Below are 19,919 nucleotides of genomic sequence, written 5' to 3' on the forward strand. Positions count from 1 at the left end.
CCCTTCCCAAACCTGCTCCTCCCATCGCCCTTGGGTCTGGTGGCTCGATCCACATACACACCTGGGAGTCATTTCCTCCCCTCCCCTCCCGCCTCCCAGTCTCATCAGCCTCACACACCTTTGCGCCTCTTCTCCATGCTAGTTGCCATTCTCTTCCAGCCCAGGAAATGGTAATGGCTGTCCAAATGGTTTCTCTGTCCCCAGTTTTGTCCTCCTCCAGATTTATGCCAACAAGGCCACCGCTAGGTCATAGGTGCCTTTGTGCAAATTAGAAAAGGATGTACGGCGTGTCCCTTCCTCAGGCCACTTGATCTGATTTCGTCAGACCCAGACCCTTTACTGCCATCTGCTGGAAATGCTCACAATAAATACATGAGGGGGGACATCCCATCTCCTGCCCTAAACTGGAATTTATTTATAAACTATAGTGTAATTATTCTTATATGTTTAAACTTCAGTCACCTTCAAAGTCCTCTCCATTTGCTGCAATACACCTATTGAAATATTTTTTTCCACTGGTCAAAACAGTTTTTGAACTCATCGATTTTGATGCCCTTTAGTGCTTCTGCTGTTTCTTGTTTCACCTCTTCCACATCAGCAAAATGTTTCCCTTTGAGGACCTTGTTTCATCCAGGGAAACAAAATAAAATTGTTCAGGGGCAAGATCGGGTGACTAGGGAGGGTGGGGAATGGAGGTCATGCTGCTTTTGGTGAAAAACTGCTAAACACTCAGCCCAGTGTGGGCAGTAAGTCGCTCATCATGAAATGGGCAAACATGTTGAAAGTCTTCAAAAAAAGTTCACTGAGGCCGAACGCTGCCTCTCACAACAACTCCAGCGGGCGTTAGATGGATTCCTAGAACACACATCTACCGGGGGAAACCTGTACTACAAGGGGCCTGCTCTCCAGAAGGTAATTCCATTTTTTTGGGTGTCCCCCTCGTATAGTTCTTTGAGGTCCATGATGTGAAAGGTAGTCCCTTGAATGCGTGTCCCTGTGCGGGGCGCAACATGCACAACAACACGTGTCTCTTCAAAACACAAATGTAATAAATGAAAATTATTAGATAAAAAAATGTTTTGTGTTAAATGGAGAGACCCAACTGTCTGGAAATGATGTGTAAATGATGGATTTTCATGTTACACGGTGATTTCATGAGGTACCCTGAAAGTCAACCCTGTTTGAGGACCTGTGTATCTTCCTAAAAATACATCACATTTTCTCACCGTAAAAGTGGTAAAGTACTCATTCTTAATACCTTGTATTTATATCTATTGCTGATGAATACAAAACTACTTTTCCAGAATTTGGGGCTTGTGTTTTAGTCCATTTTTCCTCAGTTACATTGGAAATGTGAACTGGATATAACACTTGGGTTGTTCCCATTGTTTGGCTATTGTGTATAATGCTGTATGAACGTTTGTGTATCCGTATCTGTTTCAGTCTTTGATTTACATTCTTTGGGGCCACATACCTAGGAGTGGAATTGCTGGGTCATACAATTAATTCTTTTTAACTTTTTGAGGAAACATCAAACTGTTCTCCACAGCCACTATACCATTTTTCATTCCCACCAGCAATGCACAAGGGCTCTAATTTCTCTGTATCCTCGCCAACAAAGGATAAGGTTTTAAATGCATAAAATACACTGGATGACTAAAAAAACTGATTACACTGAAGTATAGTTTTCAAAGTATTAAAAAATCTGGGCTACAGTAGGCTACATGCTTCTTTATTAACGCATTAAATAGTAAGATCTAGTAGCAGGTCTAATAACTACTGTGCTTCTGAAGTAATGATGAGTGTAAATGACGTTCTAGATAATGATAACAATGAGAATATAATTAAAAAATGCCAGTAATTTCGATTGGTGAAAAAGCCCCAGTTTTTGCTGACACTACTGTGGTTTGTTGCCCACATTCATGAAGGAAGGAAATGCTAGATTTCAGGTCTGGTTAGTGAAACTGAACTTAAAACATGAGGACCCCGGGCTCAGGCGTCTCCGGCATCACACCCTCCCCCACCTCCCACCCCACCGGCTGCCGTCCCCTCACTTCCCTTCTTCTGGGCTAAACTCCCTAGAAGAGTCCTCACCCACTTAGTCTCCTTCCCACACCTTCTGCTCCTCAGCCCATTTGGCTTTGACCACCCATACCATCCTTGCTGAGGTTGCCATGACCTTGAGGTGGCTAGATCTGTTGTCCTTGCCTGGTTTCATAACCATGACCCCTGATGGTTACTGACTCCTTCTCCTTCTCTTGGTCTGTAGAGACTGACTCTTATGCTTTTCTCCTTAACCTCTGGCTGCCCTTCTCTGCCTCCTTTAACACCTATTGCCCCCTACCTGGCCCATAAACCCGGACGCACTGTTAAACGGTCCTGAGCTCTCCAGTCCTGTCACTGTGCCCTCTTTGGGTGTCCTCACTCACTCCCATGGCCTTCACTGAAGTCTGCCCAAGAGGCCCCATCTACAGCTCCAGCCTAATGCTCCCTCCTGGGAGCAGCACTTGCTGCTTGGACTAGGTCGCCACCATGTGCCTGGAGCGGCGCTAAGCACTTTTCTTGCATTATCTCACGTAATCCTCACAATGACGCTATGAGAGTGAGGTGACATACCTAACGGTTCTAGGCCGATAAGGGCCAGAATCCAGCATCCCTTACCTCTTCACCTGCCTGGGCATCTTGTAGACACCAAAATCATCCAGCTCCCAAACCGAGCCCCTTACCCTGCGTCCTGTTGCTCCTCCGCTGTTTCCTACTTCAGCTACAGGCACCATTCTCCACGCACTGGCTCCTGTCCTTTCTTCTCTCCCCGTCGGCCAGACTCCTCATACAAGTTCTCCGCCCTCTCGTCTCCAAGTCCACATCTCCACACCTCAGCCTACCCAGCTTGGCTTGAAAGGAACTTGCCAGCCAAGGCTGAAGGGCTTGAGCTGACCTTGACGCCCCTTCCCCCATTCGGCTGCCTATAAGAATCATTTGGGGGAGCTTTCAAAAAAAAAAAAAAAAAAACCCAAACAAACCCTGGTGCCCAGAACATATTCCAGAATCTCTGGAATTGAGACCCAGGCATCGAGATTTTCAGTCAATCAATTTGAGAACAACCAGGGTTTAGGTCTTAAAACCCTTGCCTTACATTAGGAAGCCACCCTGGTGCCCGCCCCGCCCCTGCCCAGAGCCCCTCTAACTTCTCTGCCCAGCACGCGTGCTACCTTATTGTGCTGTGCTCCATTCTCGTCTGCCCTCCTGGGAGGTAAGCCTGGCGAAGGCAAGGTCATGGCTGCCTGTTTTCTGCCGTGTGTATCTTCAAGGAAAAATTCAGTCATATTTGTGTCTTGAATGCTGAAGCTCATTTCAAGGGTGACAGGAGGCTGTCACAGTGTGAGCGCCCTTTCCTAAACAAAATCAATTGATGCCTCCTCCAAAACAACAAGAAAGAAACCAACTAACACCCCCTGACCCCCTTACTTATTCAACGACAGCCTGAAATTTCACTAATAATGATTCACTTCTTTGGCTTAAAACTCCTTGTCTAATTAAAATGCAAATACAGCCCCAAAATACACTTTAACAGATTTAGTCATTGTATTTTGCCCTGAATAATTTCATCAGCTCTTAATAGAAGGGAGAGAAGAATTACCATGTATTTAGTGCATCCTATGCACCAGGCATTTTTATATGTCTGAAGCTCAGAGAGATTCAGGAATTAGCCCAAGGTAACCAAGCTGGTAAGCTGATAAACCAGATTTAAACTGACATCTAACCAAGCCAGTGCTTTCTCTTAACTCCAGCCTGAGTTTGGAGGGGAGAAAATGCACAAAAGGAAGGGAAGAGACACAGAGAAGACAGGCCTGAGCCTCAAAAGACCAACTTCACCTTCTCTGTTTGACCAAGGAAGGCACTGCATGCTGGGACTGGCTGTGAGGGGGTTGAGAGGGAGGATGTAAATGGCAACAGCACCCTTCCAGGTGCTCATTCTATTTCACATGCAACCCATTAGTAAATCCTGTTGACTTTGCCTTCAGAATAGATCAGCGCTCTGATCACGTCTCTGTGCCTTTGCTGCGCACTCCCCACCACATCTCTCACTGGACCTCTGCGATACCTTCCAGTTGCTTCCCCTGCTCCCACCCTTGTACCTCTCCCCTGGTCCCCAACAGATCACTTCCGCTTCTGCTCAAAACCCTGCAGAGCCCCCATTGCTAGCTCTTATTCCCCTCACCAGCCCACTCTCCCTCTGGCCTCATCTACAGCCCAAGCCCTCTCCCTCAGCTCCAGCTCTCCTCCCCGCTGCTGTTCCCCCAACACTCCCAGCACCGGCCTTCCCTCAGGTGGTGCAGCCGCCCCCACACACCTGCAGGCCCACACCCTGGCGTCCTTCACAGCCACCGCCCCCTCAGTAGGGCCTTTACAACCCCCGTCCCCGCCCCTTCCTGGAACACCCTATCCATCCTTTCTTTTTGCTTTATTTGTCCCCAGCGCTTCGCGCCGTCTGACGTAGCACGGGCACTCCACTTACTTATTTGCTTCTCCCCTGAGGCACATCCTGCTGGAGGGCAGGGCTTCCTGTCTGTCTCGGTCTCTGCTGTATCCTCAGCATCTAGAGCACTGGGCACACGGTAGGTGCTCAGTAACTGCTGAGTGAATGGAGGATTATAAGAACTCAACTGAGAAATAGGATGGCGCTCTACTTTGGGAGATACTACAAATCTTTAAAGACCTGCTGGCTCAAAGTCAGAGTGTGACTTTCAGGCTATAGTAGGCATTGCTATGGAGGCAACTGGGGGCTCAAATCCAAGACAAATTAAAAATCATTTCAGTGGTCCAGTTCTATTGCTAGAGAGTAGTCTGAGGACTTAGTGTGTGAACTGACATGTAGATGATTAACAGATATTTGCTGAATAAATAAATAAATAAATAGGAAAACGTAAGCTTTTATCTGAACCAAAGATGAACAAAGATGCCAATGATTCAAAAGGCCAAATTTTGTTTTATTATAAGTTTGGACTTTTGCCAAGTGGAGACACAGAAAGTATTTAATTACTTTAGTAACACAACGTTATAATGGGGCAGTGTAGTAGAGCAGAAAATGCACGGCTGGGGGTCGAAAGGCCACAGGGAACCCCAGCTCCCTGCTTAGAGGCTGTGGGGTCTCTGGGTCATTCAAGTGGTTTCTGGTCTCAGTGGGTGACAGGGGCCTAACAGACTGCTTTAAAATTGCATTCACCTTTTTCAGAGTCCTTCCTCTCCATCCCGGAGTCAGCAGGTTTTTCCAGCAGATTTCTGGGTTCTACCCCAGACCCAGTGAATCAGACCACCGGGGGAGGGGTGCAGCCAGGAACTTGAATTTTATTTTTCTTGAAAGTTTTATTTTTATTTTTTTTACTTTTATTTTATTGATTGATTGATTGAGAGAGAGAGAGAGAGAGAGAGAGAGACAGTGATTTGTTGCTCCGCTTATTTACACATTCATTGGTTGCTTCTTGTATGTGCCCTGACCAGGAATTGAACCCACAATCTTGGTGTATGCAGATGATGCTCTAACCAACTGAGCTACCCGGAACGTACATTTTAAGCATTCCTCAAGCCTTTAGGCCTGTTGCTATAAGGCAGGCTACCATCTTGCTCCTCTGAGCAGTCCTTAAACCAGCAGCATCGGCATTACCTGGGAGCTTGTTAGAAATGCAGAGTCTCAGGCCCCACCCCAGACCTTGTCAACAGGATCCCCAGAGCAATCCCACTTTGAAAAGCACTGCTCTATCACACTTGAGTCAGTCGACTTTCGGAGCCTTCCAGCCCTTCTCTCCAACCTCCTAAAGGACCCTCCTGGAAAACCTTTAGCCCAGGAACAAGCCTTTCATTCCACAATAGGGGACAGGCTCACGGTGCTGAGGTCTGCCTGCCTGACAGATAGATGGTCCAGGGGGACAAGGTTTCCGGGCGTGGATCAAGGCAAACCTTTCATCAGTGATGTTGCTCGGTGAGTGACAAGGGATCAAGAGGACACAATAAGGCCATACATTTAAAGAGGAAGAGATTGTTCTTGAGGAAGAAGCAGGATGAGAAGAGGGACCTGGGACAGAAGCTGGGTCCAGCCCTGCCACACCTGGGGGTTTTCATGCTGTGGCTGCAGGGGGCTCAGCTTCCAGGTAGACAGTTGGGGGAGGTTTGCTCTTTCCCCTCAGGTGGGCTTCCCAAGGGACTTAACCCTGGGGTCTGGGGAATTTGTTAACCACGGGCAGAGTCAGAGGCATTATTGCTAATGTCTACAAGGACCCTTTCAATGAACTAATCACACTTATTTAGATATATTTTTATTTTTATATATTCATAAATATTTTTAAAGCATCCTTGAAATTGTGAAGTATGATTTGTTTAAGACATAAGAGTACAACAATGACAAAAATGAAATAGAAAGTTGCTCAAATATATAGAGAACACATAGCAAAACTCACCTCTTAGTAAAAAAAAAAAAAAAATTTTAACAACCAATGTGGACAACTATTTCCCATGTACCCATTATAGACAGAGAACCACCATTGTAAAGAACATTACTGGCTTCATGGAACCAACCGAAGATGCTTCTGATGCTCTGGTCAATGTTATTTATGGACACTGAGTCCTAGTTTCAACACACCAGGAGAACTGATGTTTAACGAGGCCTTTGATGTAAAGCGAGGACCCCTTTTACAAAATGAATAGCAACCCCTCGTCCCCGTAGTTTCTCTTTTCTGGGAGCCTAGATTTTTACACATTGTGTTTGCTTAAACAAGACACACCTTTTCAGGGTTGGTGTGGAAAAGCCACTCTATTGTGGCCTCTCTTCCTCCTGTGTTGATCATCCGCCCCCCTTCTGCCCCGTTCTTTCCCCCAAAGCCCGCAGAAATGGGTTTTAGCGGAGCCGGCTAGCTGACACCAGTCACCCACCACAGCGGGCTTGAGACAGCACCCCTCCCAGCCTGTGGGTGGGGCGGAGGGGAGGGTGCGATCTGGGAGTGGGTTGCCTGGCCCTCGAAGTCGCATTACCTGCCAGGTACTCGATGACTGCCGCCATGTACACGGGAGCACCCACGCTGATCCGGTACTTGAACGTCCCTTTCTTCAGGTAACGCATCAGCCTCCCCACGGGGAAGATGACTCCGGCCCTGGCTGAACGGGACAGCTTGGACATTTTCTTCTTCCCGCTCCGGCCCGACATCTTGCCTCAGTTTCCCTCTCAGCTTGCTGACACACTGGCCTCCCGGCACTACCACAATGCTGAAAAGGAAAGAAAAACAGGGTGAGAAAGGGCAGCTGGTATCTTGGGGACAGTAGTGTATCCTAGAGCACTATGTGACATGCCTGACAGTCCCGTGGAGGCAGCTGAGGCCTGGCTGCCACGCAGGGAGCTGCAGGCAGGAAGCTGGGCGTGGGGTGGTTGCAGGGGCACTGGCAGGACCACCTACAAACATTTCCCCACCCCATCATACCAGCCCAAAGAAACTGCCACCAGAGAGAGAAGTCATGGTCTTTTAGGCAGCTGAATGATGGCTTCCAAAGATGTCCACTTCATCATCCCCAGAACCATTTGTGAAAGTATAACCTTATGTGGCAAAAGGGACTTTGCAGATGTGATTGACTTCAAAACCCCAAGATGGGGAGGTTATTCTGGATTATGTGGGTAGGTCTAACGTGGCGTAAAAGAAGGAGAGATCAGAGTGAGTCGTGATATGAGTGAAGGAAATGAATTCTCCCCTCAGAACTTCCAGAAAGAACCAGCCCAGCTGACACCTTCATTTTAGCCCAGTGTAATTGATTTTGGGACTTCTGACCTCCAGACTCTGAGACAATAAATCTGTATTGTTTTAAGCCACCAAATTTGGGGGTAATTTGTTACAGCAGCAAGAAGAAAAAACTAACGGGATTCTTCTTCTCTCTGATTTGCTTCTGTTTTAATACACAAATATATTTTATTATAACACTAGCTATGATCTACAGCTCACAGCTGATTTCTCAGATGTAACACTTTTCTAAATTTCCAATAATTTTTAAAAATAAAAACGTGCCAGAAGATGCAGTTTTAGTGAATATGCTAATGCACAGTAACCAAACATAGCAAATTAGAAGTCAGAATGCAACTCAAACTTCTCCTCCTTGGAACAGCGTATCCAGGTTGCTTTGGGGGAGGAACTTCAGAATCAGCCTGAAGAAGGGACTTCACTACGATGCACAGAGAGTCATGTTTATAACTCATTGTTATTTCAGGAAGCTATCATTTGTGTGAAGATAAAATAATTACATGCTTCTGAAAGAGACTCTGTAAGGCTAAAATTAATTCAGAGAATTGTAATAGTGCTTAACTTCTGTTGGTTGAGAGAATACTGTGACCAAAAAATGGAATATAATTCAGAATAAATAAAAGCAAATTACAAAGGACAAGCAAGCAGGACCAAAGAAAAGAAGCCAGAAAATTTCTAGGAAACGTGTTAATGAATCAAACTCTCTGCCCCAAAGGCAATGTCAAGCTCAGTGGCCATTTCAAGATGAAAAATGAGACAGTCAAAAATAAACTGAAACTGGTTCTACCTGTTGAAGCAGCCATTTCGAATTTTGGCTAGGCCAGCTTACCGACAACCAAGATGGCAACGAAAAGGCCTAAGAAAGTGGCTAAAAATATGATGGGTGAGAGTGCAAAATGAACGCATGGATAATGTGAAAGGTACAAAACTGGCATTTATTTACTCTGGATGGAAGAATGAACATAGACTTCAATTTTCTAAAGTATCCGATTACTCCATTATAACTGAGGAGCTAAGTAAAACAATGGAATTAGCAACAACTCCATTCTCCATTCTCAACACCCTCCTATCCCTGAGGTAAAGGATGCAAGTTTGAGGCATTTTATTACATACCTCACATACATTAATTTTAAATGTTTATATGTACTTATATGTTCCCATTTTGTGTGTTGCTTTGCCACCAAAAGATGTAGGTATTCATCAACGTTAAGTACAAAGATGAACAAATAGCCTTAGAACATTCTCTCTTTCACAGCAAGGCGCAGGGATAAAGCAGTATCACTGTTTTTAGAACTTCTGCATTTTCTGTGCTTCCGCTGCACAAGGCTGCTAACTATTCATAAATAGACTCACAGATGTCCTCTCTTGGAGGAAGCAAGCAACTGCACATTAGAATTATAACCATCGATTCATGTTGAGGAAACTTAGGTCAGGCATCAGTAAAAGGTCTGAGTACCTGTTGTTGGTCCTCACTGTCCCAGGGGATAGAGGACACATAAAGCAATGTGAAATGATGGTCCTTGTCCTCAGATCCAACCACACGGCATGTTTGCTGGCCGGCGGTGGTTTCAAAATGGAGGCGGCTCCCGGTACAGTGGAAAGAGCCCAGGACTGGGAACAGGACTCCAGGGCATGATCCCCCTTCTACATAACTAGTTACGTCAGTCTGGGTCACTGGTGTAGGTCTCATTTGTAAAATGGGACAGTGACTAATAGATCCAGAAGGTCCTTCTGGTCTTAAAAGTTCCTGTTTTTTTCAACTTTCAAATGATTCTGGAAAAGTTTAGTCCCTTTAAGAAGTGAGTTTTAAAGTATGAAGAGCCTGTGTAGATTCATAAAAATATATTAGTATTGGTGACTCCACTAAGTCAACTATGTGCTTTTTTCAGTTACTGGTAAATGGAGAGAAGGGGGAGGATAAGTAGGTCTGGTTGCCAAGGAAACCACCTGGAAAGCCCATCCCAGGGTGGACATGACCTGCGGATAGATACACACTGGATGGTCACGATCTCTCCTGCCCACAGAGAGAACCGTGCACAGAGGACACATGCTGCCAGGGCAGGACTCCTGCTTCCCCTCCTCCATTTTCCTCAAGCGGAAAGGGCCAGAGAATGCGTAGGTGTGCAAGGTAAAGCTACCTCGGGGCTTTCCCAGTGTCAGCCAAGAAGAATCACACATTTCCCCAAAAACGGAAATTAGGACCAGCAGTAGAAGAAAAACAGGCGGCTTCGGGGGACTGAGGCCTAAAACACTCATGAAGATAAAACAGCCAAGTAAGGAAAATGGTGTTAGATGAAATAGACAAACATATTGGCTGAATATAATAAAATGTAGGGATCACTCCAAACACAGTATTTGTAACAAGGCTTTCTTCCTTTGGCTTCCAGACATCCCTCTACATTAGGGCCTTAAGACAGAGCTGAAGATGCAGCTCCACGTGAGACCTAAGTGTAACATGGACTGTTATATGTGCTTTAGTAGCGCTGGAGAGTTCTTCGTACCTGGGGAGCCCATCTTTTCAGGCACTGTGCTGAGTTTAAGCAGCCAGGCACTTAACTCCTGGGCCCCAAAGGGCTGGGAGGTCCCTGTGTACTGGAAGAACGGGACCATGGCAAGGGCTCCCTGGGAAAGCAGGGAGGCGGCTTATCCTGCCTGCTGGAACCCACAGATGGGAGCAGGGGCGGTGCCTCACCTCTCGGAGTCCCCTGAGAGAAGCACTTTCCAAAGACCGCGCCTGTCCCCCAGCCTGAGCTGGGCTCTGCCTGGAGCTGTAAGAAATTATAACCCCTGACTTCCTTCTTTCCAGGCCAGCCTTTCCTCTGACTCTCTCCATTCTTGGGAAGTCAGGTGATAAAAACTTGAACAGGCTGTTATCTGCCTCCTGTGAATTTGAGTCTGGGTAGGGCCATTCATCTAAAGAGAAAAGAACTATTGCAATGTGACATTTCTTTCCATTAGACATTGCTTTCCACCCAAACATTAATATTTAAATGTTTACATTTATTTACCTTATGCTCTAAAACAAATTTTACTCTGATTAGGCAAAGCTTAAGGACTCTGTTTACATGTTTGAAGAATAGGGTCTTTGAGTGGTTACGGACACTCTGTGGGGGCCCCCCAGAGGCCACGCAGCCATGCCCGGGTAGCTTCATTCTCCAGGTGGCTCTGAGGTTCTTAGGAATTGGGTAGATGGGAAAAATACAGCCTAGATCTGCAGTATACCTGTCCTTTCATGACTGAGAGACCAAGAATACCAAGGTATAAAGTCTCATAATTGCGGAGTGCATAGGAGAGTTATAAGCATGTAAACAGTGGGGAACAGGAAAATAAAACTCAAAATTCATGAAAGCAAGGGGGAGAAGGCAGTGCTGGCTGCTCATTCCCTTTCACCTCCAGGAATACAGCAGTAGGGAGCACATGACTGGTTTTGTGTGCGCTGGGGAAGAAGGCATATTTGAACACCGTTGTTTTAGGATTTATTTTTACGATCGGGTTTTCAGCCCATAAAGACACTGATGATTTTGATTTTATAGATATCACAAGGGTAAATATTAAATTGCAGCGCTGACTCAGACATGGGTAATAAACTCACACCAGCCTATTCAAATAACTACTGTATTTCATTAATTTTACAGTGCTTTTTAAAAAAAAATTTACCATCTCTAGAAATCAGTATATATCTTGCAGTCTATGACATCATAGACTCACTAAAAGTACATATCTATGGGGCATTTATTATTGAAAAAGAAACTACATTAGATATTGTAGAATACACATGCCCCTTGTCCTCAAATGTTTTCCAATAAAGTTTTACGATATACCATAATACAATGTCAAATAGATGTGAGAGATTTGGTTCCCAAATTGTGCACCAAGGCCACTCTGGGACATAACAGTGAGTGTTTAAGATTTCAAAGAGTATAAAGTGATACTCAACCTCTGGTTGATGCCACAACCACTGGCTCACAGCGGTCCTGCCAGTGGTTCGTGGCAGTTTGCACTATCTTCCTTCTGACGATGCCCTTTCTCTGCAAAGCAGAGTTTTTGGCTGAAAATGAGAGCGGCGCTATCCAATCTCATCTGCAGGCTTGAGAAGTTGTGCAGCATCCAATAGGCGCACATATCCTATTTGTAATTCCTTTTAGTTATTTCAGAATGGGATATAAATATTCTTTTTTCTTCTAGTTCATATATTAATATTTTTTTAAACAGCTACTAAATTGTTAGGACATACATACTTAAATTATTTGGACCTATCCACTTAATAAATAGAGCCAATAGGCATTTCTTTTGGCCTAGAAGCTCCTGGAAAGAAATGACTAAGGCACTTAGTTCTCTGTGAATTGAGAAAGTTTGGAAACTTCTTTGTTAGTGCCTACCACCAAGCTAAAACATATATTTATGACTTATATAAGGTCACCCTAAAGCAAGGAAAACAAGAAAGTTATTTAAATTTATTTTATTGTTCATTTTTCCTTTTTTATTGTATTTTTTCCCCTTCCCATCTGGCTCCCTTACACCCCTGGCCGCCACAATCACCGCACTGCTGTCCACGCCCGCACTGCTGTCCACGCCTGCGAGTCCTTTTGCCCTGCTGCTCCATCCCTCCGCCCCCACCTCTCTGCCCCGCTGAGCTGTCCTCCTGCTCTCTATCTATGAATCTGTCTATATTTTCCTTGTTAGTTCAGTTTGTTCATTAGATTCCATGAGTGAAATTTGAGCTTAATTATCTTTACATTTAATTAATGCTGGCCCATAGTAAAGTGAATCAAAAGGAGAAGAAATGCGTAAAATCAAAAGTACCAGTCTCTTACTCCACTTTTTCTACCCTCAACCTTACTTCCAGAGGCCATTTCATGTAACAATTTTTAATTTCAGTTCTGGTGGATACATCTCAAATGCTAATGTTTATACCTCTCCTTCCTGGTTTATTTTCACTTTTAGAGTCTCTACCAATGCTAAGATTCAGAACTTAACTCACTTTTCTCCTTCCTTTTCCAATTGTTGACAGTATATTTTCATTGCTATTTCCTTCATTGATTACCATGGAAATGTTAAATAATACATTTCAGTCTCTGTTTCTGACTCCGCCAACTTTAGGCATTACCTCTTGAGTGACTGTTAGACAAGATGCAGGTGTGCGTGCTGCACTCTTTCCCTGCGCTGCTCCACTCCACTTTACCTCATTTCTGCCTCTGTCTTCTATACTTTCAATTATCCCATTAGCAGCACTTACACATATGATTAGCACTTTGTAAATACTATTACCTTCAGAGCTGAGCGAGGTGCTAGCCTCACATTTCCTCATCTGTGGTCCCACACTAGGACCTTGTGCCTTATCATCAAGAAATGGATTCGCTCTGTTCTGAAAACCTATGGTTCAAAATCATCCCATTTTACTTGGCTTCATGTCTTTCTTGTATAGCACCTCACCCCAAGTTACTAATTACAGGGGACCCCTGTTATGTGTAATACGGCAGGCTGCCCCTCCATCGGTTTCTCTTTCTGCAGTTTCTGTTACCCGCGATCAACCTCAGTATGAAAATATCTGGAAATGGAAAATTCCCGAAATAAACAACTTATAGGTTTTAAATTCTGCTCTGTTCTGAATAGTGTGATGAACTCTACTTGGTTTCTTGCCTGGGACATGAATCCTCCCTCTGTCCTGCGTCTCCATGGTGTGTGTGGGCTCCCCACCTGGTAGGCAGTACCCACTGTCCTGGTTATCAGGTCCACTGTCACAGTATCACAGTGCTTGTGGTTCAGTACCTCTCATTTTTATTTAATAATAGCCCCAAAGTGCACATGTAGAGATGTTGGCAATTCGGATATGCCAAAGAGAAGCTGTAAAGTGCTTCAAGTGAAAAGGTAAAAGTATTCAAGGAAAGATAAAAAAAAAAATCATATGCTAAGGTTTCTGGTAAGAACTAATCTTCTATCAGGGAAATTGTGAAAGAATAAGAACTTCATGCCAGTTTTGCTGTCAGACCTCAAACTGCAAAAGTTACGGCCACAGCGTAAGAAAAGTGCTTAGTTAAAATGGAAAAGGCATTAAATTTCTGGCTGGAAGACGTGAACAGAAAACACATCCTGACTGATGGCAACAGGTTGCATCAGAAAGCACGGAGCTTATAAAAAGACATCAGCAAGAGTATTAATGTGGAGGAAAAACCATAGTTCAGCAGATCCTTGAATAATGTCATTTGATTCAACATCGTTTTTTGAAGTGCATTTTGATTATGTTATTACAGTTGTCCCAAGTTTTCCCCCTTTGCCCCTCCTCCATCCAGTACCCATCTCCCCCCAGTTTATGTCCATGGGTCGTACATATAAGTTCTTTGGCTTCTCCATTTCCTATAATGTTCTTAACATTCCCCTGCCTATTTTGTACCTACCAATTATGCTTCTTGCATCCTGTATCTTCCCCTCCCCGCCTCGTTCTCCCCCTTCTCCCTCCCAGATGATAACCCTCCAGATCATCTCCATATCTATGATTCTGTTCCTTTTCTGGTTGTTTGCTTAGGTTTTTTGTTTGTTTGTTTGTTTTTTAAATTCAGTTGTTGATGGTTGTGAATTCATTGTCATTTTAATGTTCAGTTTTGATCTTCTTTTTCTTAACTAAGTCCCTTTAACATTTCATATAGTAAGGGCTTGGTGAAGATGAACTCCTTTGACTTTACCTCGCCCTTTAGCTAGGTAAGCACTTTATCTGCTCTTCAATTCTAAATGATAGCTTTACTGGGTAATCTAGGTTGTACATCCTCACTTTCCATCACTTTGAATACATTTTGCCAGCCCCTTCTTGCCTGCAAAGTTTCTTTTGACAAGACCTGGATGGTGTGGCTCAGTGGATTGAGCAGCAGCCTGGGGACCAAAGGGTTGCTGACTGGATTCCCAGTCAGGGCACATGCTTGGGTTGTGGGCCAGGTCCCCAGTAGGGGGCGCGTGATAAGCAACCACACATTGATGTTTCTCTCCCTTTCTCCCTCCCTCCCCTTCTGTCTAAAGGTAAATAAATAAAATCTTTTAAAAAAAGTTTGAGAAGTCATCGGATAGTCTTATGGGAACTCCTTTGTAAGTTACTCTCTCCTTTTCTCTTGCCGCTCCTAAGATTCTCTCTTTATCTTTAACCTTTGGCATTTTAATTATGTGTTTTGGCGTGGTTCTCTTTGGGTCCAACTCGTTTGGGACACTCTGTGCTTCCTGGACTTGTTTGTCTATTTCCTTTGTTAAGTTAGGAAAGTTTTCTTTTATTATTTTTTCAAATAAGTTTTCAATTTTTTGCTCTTCCTCTTCTCCTTCTGGCATCCCTATGATTCGGATGTTGGCATGTTTGGAGATGTCCAAGTCTTATTCTCTCCTTGCTTTTTTTGAATTCCTGTTTCTTCGTTCTGTTCTGATTGACTGTTTATTTCTTCCTTATGGTCCAATTTGTTGATATGTACACTGTCTTCCTTCCCTTCACTTTTGGTTCCCTGTGGGTTTTTCCTTATTTTGCTTAGTGTAGCCTTCATTTCTTCCCTTATGTTTTTGCCCCACTCAATGAGATCTCTAAGCATCCTTATCACCAGTGTTTTAAACTCTGTGTATGATAGGTTGGCTATCCCGTTTCGCTTAGTTCTTTTACTTGGGTTTTGTTCTGTTCTTTTACTTGAGCCATATTTCTTTGTCTCAACTTGACAGTCTGCCTGTGTTTCTGTGTATTAGGTAGAGATGCGTTGACTGTCTTGGAGCACCCTTTCTGTTGTATGGGGAAGAGCCTTAGGTAATCACCGGGGAGGGCCAGCCCACTACAGCACTTTCTGGCTTTTTATGTGGGGAAGGAGTCAGAGAGGGGACAGTGCCGCTGCCTGGCAGCTGGAGACCTTTCCAGCACTCGCCCTGCTTCCAGTCACTTATGTGACTGGTGCCCACTAGTTCTCGCGCCAGTGGTGATTCCTGGAGTGTGTGGGTTTGTGTATGTTCTAGGACCCTGCCAGCCCTCTAAATGGACTCTCCTGAGAGACAGGCAATTTCTTCCGCTGCCTCAACTCCCCACTGGTTTTTACAGCCAGGAGTTATGAGACTTTATTTTCCTAGTGCTGGAACCCTAGGCTACATGCCTGACCTGCGGCTCGCTCCCCAGGTATCCCTAATGTGGCACTGCCCATTCCACTGGCTGCGCTGCCACTGCATCTCCAGTGCCACACTGTGTCCTCTCTGCCCCGGCTCCCTGGCTCCACCCCTCCTACCTGTCTGGATGAACATCTTCTTTAAATCCTTGGTTGTCAGACTTCCATACAGTTTGACTTTCTGGCAGTTCCAGGTGATTTTTGTTTTGAGGTTAGTTGTAATCCTTCTTATGGTTGTGCGAGGAAGGGAAGCATGTCTATCTACGCCTCCATCTTGACTGGAAGTATCAACTCAACATCATTTTATTGTTAACGCTGATGAGAAAAAAACCAATTCCCAGCACTGGACCACTGTCTGTGTGGAGTTGTGCCTGCCTTGTGCCCCTGAGATGCTGGGAGAGGCTCTGCCGCCTGTGACCCTGAACTGGAATAAGCGGGCTGGAAAATAATTATCTTGTTTTCCTTAATTTTTCTTAAATATATGGAGAACTCACATATTTATTTTAATGTTTAATATTATAAGTGTTTTGAGTCTTTAATTATAAGTTTGGGGATTTTTTTTGTGACCAGAAAGATGCTATAGGAACTTAACTCCTGTTTGTATCAAGTAGCCTCTGGTGAAATTGGTTTCATTATACATTGACATCCATCGTTGCCCCTAAAGTTGTAGTTTCCAAGAACCTAAGGACAATGTTCTGTGGAAATGACTGTATATATAGGGTTTAATACTATTTGCAGTTTCAGGCATCCACTGGCCTTTAAAATGTATCTCCAGTTGATAAGTGGGGGCTACTGTAGTTCTGTTCTACTAATTAGCCAGAAACATTGGATTAGTGAATAGTGAACTACTGCTCCTCGGGGAAACAGGGTTAGGTTGCTGTGAGCCTCTGGTCACAACTTTTTCATCAATGGATCAATACATAAACTTGTTTTATGTGTATTTCTATTTAAAGACACCTTACTTAATATGTATTATTGATTTATTTACATTGAACTCATGCCACATAGCCCTGTAACTTATGCCTGAGCAAAGCTTACCTAACACATGTACTTTTTCCAGAAGGCACATTACCTTCTTGTGCTTAGGAGCAGTAGACAGCACCTCAGTACTACACTTGGGAGCCGTTTTAAACAGTGAGATCAACAGAAAGCACAAAAATGTGAAAACCTGACACTAAATAAACCATGAAAAGGACACTAGTTTGCAGTGTGAGATGAAATAAGAAGGCAGGTGGCCTTCTTTGACCTCAGCTGGGAAGGTGTGCACTGGGTGGCTCAAATTTTTTTGCTGCTTTGCGCATATCCTTGAATGATGGCACAATGCCATGGGTAATATATCGATTTGGGGGTTACAAATAAATTTTATCGAGTAGGTGAGTTTGCAAATATGGAATCAGTGAATAATAAGGATCAAATGTATTTTTCTTTGTTCTTGTTGACCAAAGAGAAATGTGCCTTTACTGTACTGCAAACATCGCCCAGCTTCTCAATCACACTGTTCTTTGCAGGGGGCCACTTTTGGCCTGGAGACTTTTATCCTGAAGCGCTCAGACCTCCAGCTCCCAAGCAGAATGGGAGTACTACCCTGTGGTGATCCTGGAACCGTCTTTCCTGCTCATCCCTGTCCCTACGACTTCCTCTTTCTTGGTTTTTTCTGTTGTTTTCTTGGTATCCACTTCTAGAAACAATCCAGAGAAGTGAACTTTGTTTTCTTACAAAATCAAACTGTCTTTATTGAATGACCTTTGGGTCATAATTTGGTGGGGTTTATAATTTTTAGCATCAAAATCATATTGCTTCGACATTTTGAAGCCATTGGCCCACTATTTTTTGCATCCGGCATTACAGAGAAGTTTGGTGCTCCCACACCCTCAAACTTTCGGATTTTGTCTTTATGTTCTATAATTTTACAAGGTTGTGTCCTCCTCACCCAATTTGTTCTGCTCGGCATTTGTGATAAGCCTGTTCAATCTGAGATTCATTTCTTTTATAACTCTGGGAACTTTCTGGTTTTGTATTTGATTATTTTCCCATACCTCTTTATTTCTCTCTCTTTTCCCTCTACTTGTCTCTTACTGGGATGTCTGTAAACCAGGTGTTGGATCTTCTGATTGTTCCCTGAAATCTCATACTTTTCCTTCTACTTTTTCAGTCCTTTTAATACCTAATTTTGGTAATCATATTACTAATATCCAAGAACTCTTTCTTGTTCTTCGTTCCATTTTCACAGCATCCCATTCTTTTATAAGTGCACCATATCTTTCAATCTCTCTGCAACTAGTTAAGATACGTTTCTGTTATCTTCTGTTCTCTAAATTGTTTTATCCAGTCACGTTGTCCTATGTATGTGTTCTCATTTTTATCTTTCATGTTGGCTTTCCTTAAATGTCTGGTGATCTTTGGTTATGCATTCATATTTAAGAACAAAGGACAAGGTTGACTATTGTAGGCGGATATAAAAGCTTTCCTCAGCTGTTGCTTGGCAGGCATGGTCCCTGGGAGCCTGTGTAGGTCATGCCTACGAGCAGACATCACTTCCGAGGGCCCCCTTAGGAACTGAGAGCCCCAAATGCCCGAATGAGGGAGCTTTACTGTGTGGAAACATATCCATGCTAGAATTTCCAGACCTGCCCTAAAGAAGTTGTTCAATTTCTTTAGAGACACATCTCAGATTGTTAGTTTGGGGGATAAATGCCAGATATGCCAGAGTTTTACAAACTCTACTAGGAGTAGGGGAGGGGGAAGAGGCCAATTCACCTAACTGTTCTGGAGACAGACCTTCCACGACTCCCAATTTTCCACCCTGCCTATGCTCAGAGCAGCTCCCTCTTGCTTTTATTCTTAGTTGTGGCTTCCCTGTGATAGTGCCTACACGGTTCTCTGCACTTTCAGTCTTCCAGAAATTTGTTGAAATCTCCCATCTGTTGATGACCAATACCATCCCCTGCCCCTTTTTAAGTATTTATTTTCTTTGTGCTTTATCATTATTTTGGGGGGACCCTAGAGATGGAAAGCACATGTGTTCAGGCCATGATTTTGGAAACAAAGTGTCACTTTAATTTACCATCTTAACAAACATCGTTTGGGAATTACCCTAGAAATGAGTATGATGGCAAAGAGAAAAAGCTCAACTGTTTTATAATTGAGTAATAATGTCATATTAAAAATTTAGATCACTTTCATTACCAGGTGAGTCAATGGAAACTAATTGGTCTTGAGATAATTGAGGAATATAAAATTTTGTATCAAGAGATTGTGTAAGACTAATTGATATAATAGAATCAAATTCAATGTCTCTGTATTTGTATGATTATAGCGTATGGTATTCCTGTAAACAATATTTAAAATTATACTGTAATCCCGGAAGGGAGGAGAGAAAAGAAAGGAAAATTCTCAATCATTTGCTATGATTGAATGAATTGCTGTTGGTGGGAAACAGCATGAAAAGACAAAACAGTCTGGTTTCTTTAGACCAATATTTTCTTTTAATTTAAATAAATTCTTTCTCAAGCATAAAGAGCTGATAAATAATAAACCATTTTTTATGCCTCAAACAACTTCTTAAAATTTTTATTATATGTTAACTGATCCGAAACTTGACAAACTGTAGCCAATCAGCAAGATGGTTTGTTAGGAGCCGTCGGCAATTTTTATTTAAATGACCATTTTTTCTGCTGTCGGCTTCTGCAAAGCAGCTTTTAAAAAAAAAAGAGAGCAGTCAATCATTTGCGACCGGGAGCCATGATTATAGGCCAGTGTGTCACAGGTGAGGTTTAGTAGGGCTGATAGTCCACGTTGATGAAGGATCTGGAATTACAAGACAGCTTATTTTAAAGTTCTCTTTGAGATCAAGTGCTTCAGAAGTATACAAATCAAAAGGCTTTCATATATACATGATCTTCAATCTAGAAATAACAGGCCTTATAGCTTTTTAATGATGTAATGAATTTAAAAAGGACTTTACTGCTTTCTGAAATGTATATAAACATGAAATTCGTAGTGTCATCCCCCTAATGGATTCACGCACTGT

General features: G+C 43.4%; 1 protein-coding gene across 1 annotated transcript in view; it reads right to left on the minus strand.

The window, feature by feature from the left end:
* The window catches only part of LOC129069777 (core histone macro-H2A.2), a 51,380-nt gene that overhangs the window by 21,110 nt on the left and 10,351 nt on the right, over positions 1-19,919 (minus strand). Inside the window, exon 2 of the mRNA XM_054572423.1 lies at positions 7,027-7,257. Within this exon, the coding sequence (XP_054428398.1) occupies positions 7,027-7,198 (172 nt within the window). The 5' untranslated portion in view covers positions 7,199-7,257. The remainder of the gene's footprint in view (positions 1-7,026; positions 7,258-19,919) is intronic.

Source organism: Pteronotus mesoamericanus, unplaced genomic scaffold (assembly GCF_021234165.1).
Source record: "Pteronotus mesoamericanus isolate MK-2021 breed Mesoamerican mustached bat unplaced genomic scaffold, CSHL_Meso_final contig_24, whole genome shotgun sequence".
NCBI lineage: Eukaryota > Metazoa > Chordata > Mammalia > Chiroptera > Mormoopidae > Pteronotus > Pteronotus mesoamericanus.